The sequence below is a fragment of the Chiroxiphia lanceolata genome, chromosome 5, assembly GCF_009829145.1.
Source record: "Chiroxiphia lanceolata isolate bChiLan1 chromosome 5, bChiLan1.pri, whole genome shotgun sequence".
Classification (NCBI taxonomy): domain Eukaryota; kingdom Metazoa; phylum Chordata; class Aves; order Passeriformes; family Pipridae; genus Chiroxiphia; species Chiroxiphia lanceolata.
The window spans coordinates 7825413-7837582 of record NC_045641.1 but is presented as its reverse complement, the minus strand read 5'-3'; the positions used below and the strand labels follow the sequence as shown (position 1 = coordinate 7837582).

At 38.5% G+C, this 12170-nt stretch overlaps 1 protein-coding gene across 1 annotated transcript in view; it reads right to left on the bottom strand.

Moving 5' to 3' along the window:
- Positions 1-4834: 4834 nt before the first annotated feature.
- The window catches only part of KIAA1324L (KIAA1324 like), a 102775-nt gene continuing 95439 nt past the window's right edge, over positions 4835-12170 (bottom strand). Inside the window, exons 20-22 of the mRNA XM_032688898.1 lie at positions 11796-11974; positions 10910-11075; positions 4835-7687 (exon numbers count right to left, since the gene is read on the bottom strand). Coding sequence (XP_032544789.1) covers positions 7628-7687; positions 10910-11075; positions 11796-11974 — 405 coding nt within the window. The 3' untranslated portion in view covers positions 4835-7627. The remainder of the gene's footprint in view (positions 7688-10909; positions 11076-11795; positions 11975-12170) is intronic.

Here is a 12170-nt window from a genome sequence, read left to right as displayed (position 1 = left end):
GCATGGTTTCATTTTTGTTTCTTCCTCTTTCAAGGTCATTACATTCTTCTAGAGAGCAGGTTAGGTAAAAAGGATAAAAAGTCTGAGCGTGTGTACACAGGTATCTTTGTGTTGGTCTGTGCCTGTGTTATGAAATCCATAGCACATAATATATGCTTACAATTAATTCTTTGCCAGTGTCAAATAGAAATTCCTTCTCTTAAAAAAATGCACATTATTAAAGCATCTCAAGTTCTCTTTTTGTTATTAAAATGTAGGGTAATTTTCAAAAGTAAAAATGTCTAATTGCATCTCAATGAGATATTAGCAACAAGTTTTTGATCACTGGTTCTTTCATTTGGCACGACTTAATGCTGTCATGCACACAATAGATTAGTAGCACATAAAAACAAAGAGATTTTAGATTAGGTTGGAAGAAAATCTGTTAGAAAATTAGCTAAGACTGTTTTATATCTCCAGCCAAAACAAAGGTCGTTCAGTTTGCCTGCATCAACACTGGTGTGAAAGGCAATTCGAGCACCGCAGAGACAGAGCAAAAAACAATCAAAAAAAGAGAAATCCAGGAGACATTTACACACATCTCTGGGGTGACCTTTGCGTTCAAACCAAATGCTTCAAGGCACACATACCACCTACTTAGACAATTGCAAAATACCTTAAAAGTCTGGCTTTTATAACTGCACTCTTAAAGCTGCCCTCACTCTATTGAAACAAACTGAAATCCTCCCTTCTGACGGGTCCAAAAAGTCATTAAGGAAACAAACACACCTTTGATTAATGTGTCTGAGCATATTTACCTAAGGGCTTGTTCCTGTTGATCTCATTCCAGCTGAGGTCAATAGTAAAATTCTCATTGACTTCAAAGGCAGCACCACCGAGGCTTGAAAGTCAGACACCATAGATATATACTGTTGGATGTACATGTTCTCTGGAGCCCAATTCTCCTGCACTTGCAGAGGTTTTTACACATTTCTATAAAGGTGCAAGTCCTTAAGGGTGAACTGGCACTGGAGGTAGCTGCTATTTGGAGTGCAAAAGTTAAAGATGAAGGATCTTAAAATTCCTATTCATTAGATAGACACCTATATTTTCTGAATACCCACGTGTCCACCAGCAAAGACCTTTTGATGTCAACACTTCTGTGACTGGCTACACAGATTGCCATTTAAGCCTCTGCATCATGGAGCTCTCCAATATAGAAATCCCTGTGACTTTCCCCAAAATATAATCAGCCTGCATCATATACAGAGCTTTGCATTCAACTCTTTTCTCTCCACAAGTTCTGACATGCCTGATGTTTCAGGTTTGTTTCCCACCTTGATGCAGGGCATGGGGTCAAGTTTGGACAGGTTGGGAATCTTGCTTTCCAAATTAAGACCCCTTAAAGCATCTCAGGTTGGGCAGCTACATTCATTTGACTTTCGTGTGCTCTTTTGGGGATAAAGAGGCTGTTCACAGTGTGGCAAAAGGTTAGAATATATGACCATAATGCTGATGTCCAATCTTTATGGAGCTCTTAAAAATGCCCAAGACAATGAGAGTTCCTTCTCGATTTTTATGGAAAGCCACAATCAGAGACAAATACACTTCATCTAACACTTATTGTTTAGAATGACTAAGTGAATAGCTGCATCTGAGATTGGCAACCCTTTCTCCCTTTGTACTCAGTGGAGGGAAGCAGGTATAATCCCCCTGGCTTATCTCACTCTGCCACTTTAGGCAGGGATGAATCTCTCCAAATAAATGCTAGCTCAGATCACAGAGTTTGCACTGAAAATGAAGGCATTTTGTCAGATGATTCCAACCCCAGACTCTAAACTGACACCACTGAAGTTAATTTGTAGCAGGTGAGGATCGTACAGTGCTAGAGTTTTCATTCATTTTGATAGCACTATTGAGAAAATGACCCAATGTCTGTGTCTGGACATGTTATGAATACTTAGTCGGCTTAAAAGCCACTTCCACGTGGGTTTTTCGTACAAAAAACCCCAACAACCAAAAATGTAGCTCTGGAGATCCAGTCCCACCGAATGCTACTGACATTCTTGTACTTTGTTTGGTTTTGCCTTGAAAGCTTTTCATTACATCCCATTGGATGTCCAGGGATGCAGATTATCTGGTATTGCCTGCTGATTCAAGTAATCCAGTTTCAAAAGGCAGCACATCAGAAAAGGGAAGAGTCAAAGTCTGGCAGGGGCTTTCCACACCATACTGTTATGAAAACCTCTTGAGAAAGGGAATTTTAAATATTTTTTTTCTTTGCCATTGTCTCACATAATTATTTTAGTTTCTCTATTTAAAACAGTTTATAGTTTTTGTTCCCATTTGTGTAAAACTTGGGTTTAGAGTATGAGCCTCTTCTGAGTTCTTTATTGCTCCCACCACATGAAAAAATTTGAGCAATTCCTCACAGGGTAGAGGGTAGAGGGAAGCCCCAAGTACCTCTGCTGTGAGCCTTGAGAGTCATCACACTGCTCTGAGCCCTGCACACTCAGGGGTGAAATGCTGAAAGCAGAGGCAATGCTGTGGATGAGAGCAAGGCTTATCCTTTCCTTACAGTGCCTTACTGGAGGCTGAAGAAAACTAGTTTTTTATTCAGAAGCCATAACTCCAAGTACCTCAGCTCTCTGATACAAATCATGGGCACAGAAAGGTTTGTGAAAAACTGAGCACTTTGTACATATTGGCGGAATAGAAAAATAAAACTCAAAGAAATCATTGCAGGTCAGTCTGAAGTAAACAAGGTTTGTGGGGTTTTGTCTCTGTTCTTGGTTTTGGGTGTGTTGTTTTAATGTGGGGTTTTGTGGTTTTTTTAGGAGAGGTCTTTGTTTTCTAAGTCTTTAATGAAGTTTGAAAACAAAACCAAAATGTACTCTAGAAAATCAAAACATTTTATTTTGTCTTCAAATGATTGTTTTCCTGAATTAATTGAACATGACTAGTTTCAGTCATAGCCAAACCAATTTCAAAATGAATTGTTTTTTCAAATTTAAAAATCAAAACCTATTTTAAAAAAATCATGTTCCACCTGAACAGAACAAATCCTAAAAAATCAGCAAAAAATGTCCAAAATATACTGACTCCACCCAGAAATTTTGGCTCTGGTTAAAGAAGTTTACACTGCAATCCAAAATTAGAGTAAGGGAGACCAAAACAAACCCTTAACTCGTCACTAAATGCAGTCTGATGTCCATGATGCCATTGTCTGTTCTTTAATGCTTGCAGTCTCCAAGACAAAAGGCAGAAGCTGCTTATCCAGAGCCACCTCAAAGGTTCTCAGCAACATAAACATAGACAAAACTGAGCATTGTGACTGCAAGAAGAAAAAAGGCCAGGGTCAGGCTGCGCTGGTTTTGCAATAGGAAGGGGATGGGGGAGCAAATACACATCACACAGCTTTGCTTCGGCTTTTAGATGCAGTTACAGGACCAGCCTCACAGTACATGGGAACTTAGAGAATTCTTCCTGATGAGATCCCACTCTACAGATCCAGAGGAATAAACAAAAGACAGTGACATTTTATGATCAACTGATTAACTCAAGTCCTGTGTTTCCCTCATTCCTGCTGCACATATTCAGTGTGGGCACATCTGGCCAGGGATGTCACTGTACATTGTGGCACCACGATAAGCCCGACCTCCTTTTATTTCTGTTCCTGCCTCCTTACATGCTTTCCAAAGCAGCACAGTTCACAAGTCTTCCACAAGAAATAAAAACAAGGGTATTCAGTGAAAGAAGTACACAAGGGGAAAGACTAAGACAGAACACCACAAAAGATAAGCAGAACTTCACAAGAGTTCTCTTGAGGTTGTCACTGAGAAGAGAAAGCTCTGGAGACACCTCATTGCATCCTTCCAGTACCTAAAGGGGGTTCATAAAAAGGCAACATTTTACATGGGCAGGCAGTAATAGCACAAGGGGGAATGGTTTTAAAGTAAAATAGGACGTATTTAGATTAGATTTTAGGAAGAATACTTCAGTGTGAAGGTAGTGAGGGACTGGGGTAGGTTTCCTGGAGAAGCTGTGGATGCCTCATCCCTGGAAGTGTGCAAGGCCAGGCTGGATGGGACTTTAAGCAACCTGGTCTCATAGAAGGTGTCCTAGCCCATGGCAGGAGGATTGGAACAAGAACACCTTAAAGGTCCCTTCCAACTCAAAACATTCTGTGATTCTGTGATCATTCCCTGTTACATTATCTAGAATTGCTATATTAAGTCATGCTTCATGATATGGACCAACAACCAGCAGCATTCCTTGCTAAGGAAAAAATGTCATCCCCATTGTGTGTCAGCATCAATTGCAGCTGCTTCTACTCTTACACTGAAGCATTTATGTCGACCACTGCTGGACAAAAGTCAACAACCACTGGCTCCTAAATGGCAACACCTGCTGCTATCTGATTATAATTAAGTATCTTGATTTTGTGCATAATACTGGCTCTGACAGGACAAAAACTGTAAACCTTCCCCTTAACTAACAAAGAATCCCTGAACCCATTTTTCAAGACCAAAGAGACAAATCCTTTCTTTGAACAAAGATGACAGATCATTGAAGCTATTCAGTTACTTCCCACTGTGGCTCTAAGACACTTAATTTCCCCCAAACCTTAATCAATCATATAATATATTACAAATGTCAACCAACATAATCAGAGCCAGACTAGAATCCATTATTTGCTCATTTCCCCCCATGCAAGCACTGCCAAATCTGAGACAATAACATTCTGCTAATTTGCCAATAACTTACACAGAGAAAGCACTAAAATTGGCTTAATCCTCAAAGAGATTCAGTTGTTTGACTCCAGATTTCAAAGAAAAGCATGCAAATGCAGCAATAAAATGCATTCCATTTAATCAAGTGAACACTTAACAGACTGATTCACATTGTTTTATGGCATCAAATAACAATTTCTGATGTGATTCCATGTGGGAGAAAAGGGGAAGGTTGCTGTAAGTATATTTTGGCAGAGTAGTAGAAGAGGTCACAGACAACTGATTTCTTAATGAAGTGTTAAAGGCTTCCAAAATTCATTGTTTACAGGAAAATGGGAACTTCTCCTCTCTACTACAATTTTAGCAGAAAGAAAAGAATAGCAGAAGTCAGATAAAATATGTCAGTTTACACCTGCTTAATGATTGGGAAATGCAATTTTCTTATTTAAAGGTAAATAAAGTCTACAGCATCGGTTTGCATCCCACTATGTTAGCACTGCACCAGATACAATATTAGATTGCCTGGGAGAATATTCAATATCATGACAAACCATTTGGAAGCAGAGCTGAGAAGAGTCATACAGCAAAGTCTGTCACATCTGACAAAAAAATCCACTGTATTTTATTTCGAAAATAAAATGGAAAGAAAAGGAAACCAAACTAACACTGTGTGGTATTAAGTCAAATTAAATATAGTTCATAAAAATTAAGGCATTTTTTGCATTACAGGGATATAGGTGCAGTGATGAAAAAGAAGTGGTGTTCTGGAGAATGAATTGTAATTTTGGCTTAGAAAACATAAGGACAGAGAAGGGAAAAAATTAAAGGAGATATAGACAGATGCAATTTGATGGCAGTGAAAAGCTTTACCGATCACTGCAGATCTGCAATGTTCAGGAAAGGCTGCAGTGCCACCAAACATCTCAAGTCCAAAATTTCAAATATATTTTCACTTTATTTTATGAATGTCCATCAGATATATATCTTTGATGCTACAACACACTTGAATAAAAATCAACAACATAAAAACCCTCATCATAAAAGATCCAAGAATTGAAATCCCAAAACCTTAACCATTTACTCTGTGAGCATATCATCTTTGACAACCATACATAAATGACATCATGACAACAAATACAATGTACAATAATAAGTGTGCAATGGTACAAAATATACAAAAAGGAATGTGTATTTAATATACATTCAACAATACCCCATAAAAATCTTTTTTGGGAAAGAGAAGTGCCTTTTCAAGACCAACAAAAAATGTGCACCACTTCATTTAGGATGGTTGAAGTATCTCCCATCAAAAGAGTAAAGCGTGTGTTCTTTGACTGGAACTATAAAATAACTGAGCTGAATTTTTCCTAATGAAAAAAAAAATCTAAACTTCATAAAATTTTTGTCCACATCTATAGTATAATAAAATATTTAGAGTGCAGAAAATTCAGTTTAATTTAAATTTTACTTAAAAGTGGGTCCTTTTTTATTGATAGATCTAGCTCAGTCATATAAAATCAAAAATCTATATTCCTTATAGTAAAAAGACCATTTCTGCCCATGTGTCTTTTCTAGTTTTGATGCATTCCACAATTCACATAAATTTGCTGTAATGGAAATATGAGTCTGACCAGAGGTCAATATAAGAATCGTTCTTCATTTTCTCCTGGCTCTATACAAGTCTTGCATAATTTTACTCAAATATTTTTTTGCCTAAGTTTCAGATTCCTTTGAGTTCAACCTCAATGGGAATTTCAGGAAATTGTTACTGTGGATATCGTGAAGGTCACATGCTTATAATGTGGCTGATTTTATGAAAAAGTCCTCCTAGCCTCCAGTTTTCAAGGCACCCTTTTGTGCCCTTCTTCCAAAGCTGGTACTTTCACTGACAGCAGAAAGAATTTACTCGCTGGGCTGGGCAAGTACAGGACCCGTGCTCAGCTCTGCTGGGCATCCATCCTCCTCCTTACATGGGTCCAGGAGTAAAGGTGGCTGAGTATCTCTACTAAGCCTCCCAGCTGACAAAGCTGATCTCTGATATCTGAAAGTAGAGACCCTTGTTGTACCTCCAGAGTTTAGGATTTGTTGGTTCACAACCCATATGTGCAGCCTGAGGGAGGACACTGAATCTGCCAAAAGGCCAAGCTTTCACAGAGAGGGACAAGTGCAATTTGCACCGTAGGTACCACTTCACTTCTCTTTACAGAGTTTGAACCTGCTACTGCCTGTAAATCCACGGGCCCAGACCTACAGTTCATGCGACAGCAGTTAATACATTTAAATTTAATAGCACTGAGTTTTACCCCAACCCTGATGGCCATACCTTAGGCATCAGAATGGGTTCAACTTGCAGGTGCAACACCATTCCTCTTGTAATAAAGGTCAACACAGATCATCTAGACCTTCAAAGCAACAGACCAAAAGTATTTTCCAAAGTTCAAAACTCACCTGAGGCTCATTCTGAGTACCATTCCCAATTTTGATTTTGAGAGAGACTCATAATTATGCTAGTAAGCAACTAGCAGGAGGTTGCAGGCCTCTCTGAAAATCGTATCTTGGGAATATGCGTAGAAGGAGTGAGAGAAAATGAAAGGTATCTATAAATTATATGGCATGCCTGAGCAATGCCCAGGTGAATGCAAAAAATTCATGTTATTTGCAGTATGTGTATCTCTTCCTGAGTTGAATTTCATTCCCAGTATGGAATCCAAGCATCTACTTTCTTTTTTTGGCAAGGTACTCGATCACATGGTAAGGCAATCCAATTTTCGGGTTTGCTTCCTGTCTTCTTTCTTCCTAAATGGCTAAGCATTTCTCACCAAGATCACCATTACAATGTGTGCCAGAATATGTTTAAAATATGGTCCTGTAAAAATAGAAATTAGGTTTGTTTCTCTGAAGGCAGCATTAACTCTTCATATATTTTGGGATCTTGAAGATTTCAGCTGAACAGATTCAAAATTGTCTTCCTTTTCCTGCAATAGAAAAGACAGGTTCTCATCAACTTGGATTCCTCAAATTCTCACCAGCAGTTACCACAGTCACTTCTCTCAGTATCCTTTGCCAAAAACTTCACTTTATTTTTACCACAGTTATTAAGTGCATAGTTTGATCCTTTAATATTTAATAACACTACTAATTCTATAAAAAACTTGCAAATCTAATAAAATTATGCTATAGATATTGTCCGTGGTACTTATTTTAGAGGGTACAGGGAAAGTTTACATTTCATACTCATAGTATAGGGCAGGTAGTTAGAGTTTGGGAATTGCAAGATAATCATCTCTGTAGTTATTATCACTTATTAATGTGTTTCCTACAATGAATAAAATGTTTGGAACAAAATCTGTGACTGTGAACACCACTGCCTTGCCCTTGGATTCTAACCTTAACTCCTCCTCTGGGAGACCCACAGGACAAAAAGAGTCTACAAATCCTCTGCCCTCTTAAAAATCAGGGTTGAGTTTCCATTTGCTGGGTGACAGCCTAGGCCATCTGGTCAGCAGACATCGGAGTGAGAAATGTGGACATACACGTTACTGCATGTGTGATCAACCCAAGGGTCCAGGCAGAAGCAATGAATGAAAGAGCCCTAATAAAAGTACTCACTAGAAAATGCTGGTTCTTGCTTCGTGTACCTACCTTTTATACATGTTCACGTGCACAAATAGTTTGGAAACTATGCTCAGCTAACTTAATAATCTGATTTTTAAAGCCATCTCAGTCAGATCAGGACAGCCTAGTGCAGAGGTGAGAAAGAAGGGGAGAAATTGTCCTACGCTAGTCTACTGCAGAGAATGTGTTCTGAAGAACTTGGTATTGTTATGCTGGAGGCAACAGATGGAACTAGAACAGCCTCCAGTCTGAAACAGGTTTGTATTTCTTTAGCTTCTATATTCTCATTAAAAATAAGTCATCCCTTTCTATATTACAGGCTGAGTCCTGAATTCCTTGGGTACTCAAAACAACTAATACCTTCATGACATGCTGGCAGAAATGCTGAAGCATGAACACAGAATTAGGATACTGCAGATTTTTCTTTGTCTCTCATTTTACATTTCTCCTTTTTTCTCCTGTTTTCTTCCATATATTTTCCCATATTTGATGTGCATATGTAGCTGGAGATGAATTCCCTCATCTTTTGCATAAATGAAAACTGATGCCTATAATATTTATTTTCAATAAATATATATTAAATTCATGTTATCTGCAGGCATACAGGATACAGAGTTCAGTAACCTAATGAGGTACCGGAAGCTGAGTTTGCCAGCTATGATTATCTAGCAGTAAAAAAGGAACAAGCCTAAAATATTTGACAGGCTTGTTTAAAAAGGAGAGAATACTCAGGAAGACTGCTACAATGGATATAGGAACATTAAGCAACTCCAAATAGGCTTTCAAGTTGTCTGAGTACTGAAATAATAAAGCTTACTTTAAAAAGGAAAAAAACCCACTCCTCATAGAATCACAGAATGGTTTGGGTTGGGAGGGACCTTAAAGATCATCTCGTTCCAACCTTCCTGCCATGGCTGGGACACCTTCCACTGGAACAGATTGCTCATATCTGTATCCAACCTGGTCTTGAACACTTCCAGGGATGGGGCCACATCTTCTCTGGGCCTGCCAGAGCTTCTCTTGGCAACCTGTGCCAGTGTCTCATCACCCTCATAGTGAAGAATTTCTTCGTATTATAATATCCAACAACATCTAATCTAAACCAGGCGTGAGCCAGTCACTGGTGTTGCAAATAGTCAGCAAAGCTTTTGCACTTATCAGGAGCACCACAAAACATGACCCTCACCAGTAGCACTGCTCACTATGCTAAGCCACAGCCAGCTAAGACACTTCATGGACAAAAAACCAACATCAGTATTTCAAAGTTAGTGCCTGTAGGATTCAAAATGGAATCAACTTTTATTTTTGCAACATCACCAGAAAATTTGATGTGATTTGATTTCATTTACATTTTCAATATTCTCAATATTGAATTAAGATTTAATATTGAATTTCTGCCCCTTTCCACAAGGAACAATATTGATTTTGCAAGACAAATAGCCAGACTAGGGTCAAGGGGAAGTTGTGCATATTATCTGTGCAATGGTAACTTCTCCTAGGAGGGATATCTGGGGAGAAGGTAGAATGGGAAGTGGACACAAGTATAATGAAAAAAATAAAAGAATGAAGAGAAGAGAATAAGGGAAAAGAAAGGTAGAACACAAGTTTTAATTACGTTACACTCAATCACAAGAAGAAAACAAGGAATACAAGAAAAGATCTAAAATTCAACATTCCGAAATATTATTTGGACAATAAAAAATGGTGTAATGTTTTAAAATTCATTTTTATGATGATCTTTTAGGAGAACCTTCCTATGAAAGTTTTTCCTTTTAAGAAACTTTCCTAAGAAACTCACTCCAATAAAACTCTTTGAAAGGGAAAATTTCATTCACCTTCATCGTGATTATATCAGATGCCTCAGCTGGACTCCCTTAAAGACAACACTACCCTTCCTATAGCACAGAATTCAAGGCATTTGGAACAAACACCAAAGTGCTGATGGGATCTACCATGATGGTCATCTGTTGCTCTTCTCAGAAATGTTCAAAGGACACCGAAAACTTTTGTGCTATCAATTCAGACATGCAGCAATCCACATCACGTGTGCAATAGAAAAAAAGTGCTTTTTGGTGTTGCTTCCCACTGAACTGGAGGAAGTTGCTGCATTGGGCAACAGTCTGAATCTGATGTCTCCTCTTCAGCTGAATCCCACCCAAAATAATGGCTCTCGAGACAGCTATGAAGGAAACCCAAGTGAGCTGCAAGAGCTGGCTGGTGGCTCTGTTCCCAGTGTTAATTTTTAATATCTCTGATAGCTGTGTTTGCCCCAGCAATGGAGGCGTCTGGTAGGACTCTGGGCAGAGAGGTTCTCTCCACCATTAACTGCTCTTTTCAGGTATCACCTGTACAATAAAAAATGCTACTAAAATCTCTCTATGGAGGAAGGAGCATTTACTCAATACCCTGCAGCATTTCTTAACTTTATCCAGACTGTGGATCTCAGCAGATCATTATGGATTGGATGAAGTGTGTGTGGGAGGCTGCACTGCTGTGCAAATAAATATCACAGACTCATCACATCCAGTAAAAAATATATGTAATAATTATTTTTAGCATTAATATTAGCAAATACTACTCACCTTTGTTGCCAAGGACTTGAGCTTGCCCAGCAGTGACTGCTTATTTGAATATACTATTTCTTCTTCATTATCTTCCCCTTCCATTATAGCACAGCTGTCAGCAGCTGGCAGTTCACACTCTTTTGAGTTTGTTGTCATCACTAATTTGGAATATTTATACTCCAGCCTGAAGATATAAAGCCAGACAGGCATAGATTTTTTTACAAATGTCCCATACTCAAGCTTTTTGTAATTTAGGTTATCTACCAGTCCTCCCACATAGTCATTTCTGAGGTATTTACTGGAAATTAGATCCTTTTCAATTACTAAAAATATATAATAACCAAAATAGTATTAACAATACATCAAGCTCTTGCTCCCCAGATTAGTCCTCCATCCTTAAAAAGAAACATGTTTTCCCAAAAGACCACAAGTAGGTCAAGAGGGCTTCAGGTAGGAAGAGGTGCAACCTGTGTGCTGGTTGGGGCAACAACCAAAGTAGAACTAAGAAATATACAGTCAATAACCTTATTTTAACCCACCTGAAAGGGGCTAATTAGACTAAAGATATCTTGTTGGTATTTAGACCTTGAAAAATCCACATTGCTTCAGAACCTAAGGTCAACTTCAAACTCTCAGAAGTTAAAAATATTTCCTATTGGGAAATTATGTCATAAAAAATTACTGTGACTTTTCTATACTTTCCTCATCAGAATTTTTCACAGACACTGTTGGCAGAAGAAACATCAACTCGATGTATAAACAAGGATCCATGATGTATAAACCCTGAATCAGCAAGGTACTTGTCATCAACACTGTCATAAGGTCAGATCCAGGAAAAGTCTTTCTGTTCACTCCATCAAGCTTTCAGCTTACTTTTATATGGAACAGAATTTGCAGTACTTACTTCTGGTTCTTCTTCCAAAAGTAGCAGGTCAAGGCTATGAGCAGAACAGCTGTGAAAGCACCAACACCAGCTCCAACTTTAAGCCAAAAATCTACTGTTTCACAAGTGCTGGTCTTTTTTTCTGGCAAGGAAACTCCTTTAATGCAATGCTTTGGTTCATTCCATACATACAAGGTTTCCTTTCAAACAGAAAACAAAAAACACCAAAAAGTGAGGTGCTTGTAGGAAAAGAGAGAACTACTTAGAGTTGCAGAAAACAAGCTGTTCTGAAGTAGAAAGGTTAGATAACTTTTCAGTGAAAGCCAGACTCTTGGTGAAGTTTTATTGTCTAATCAGTCATCCCCTTATTTGTGCCTGCAGGTTCAGGCATGGCAA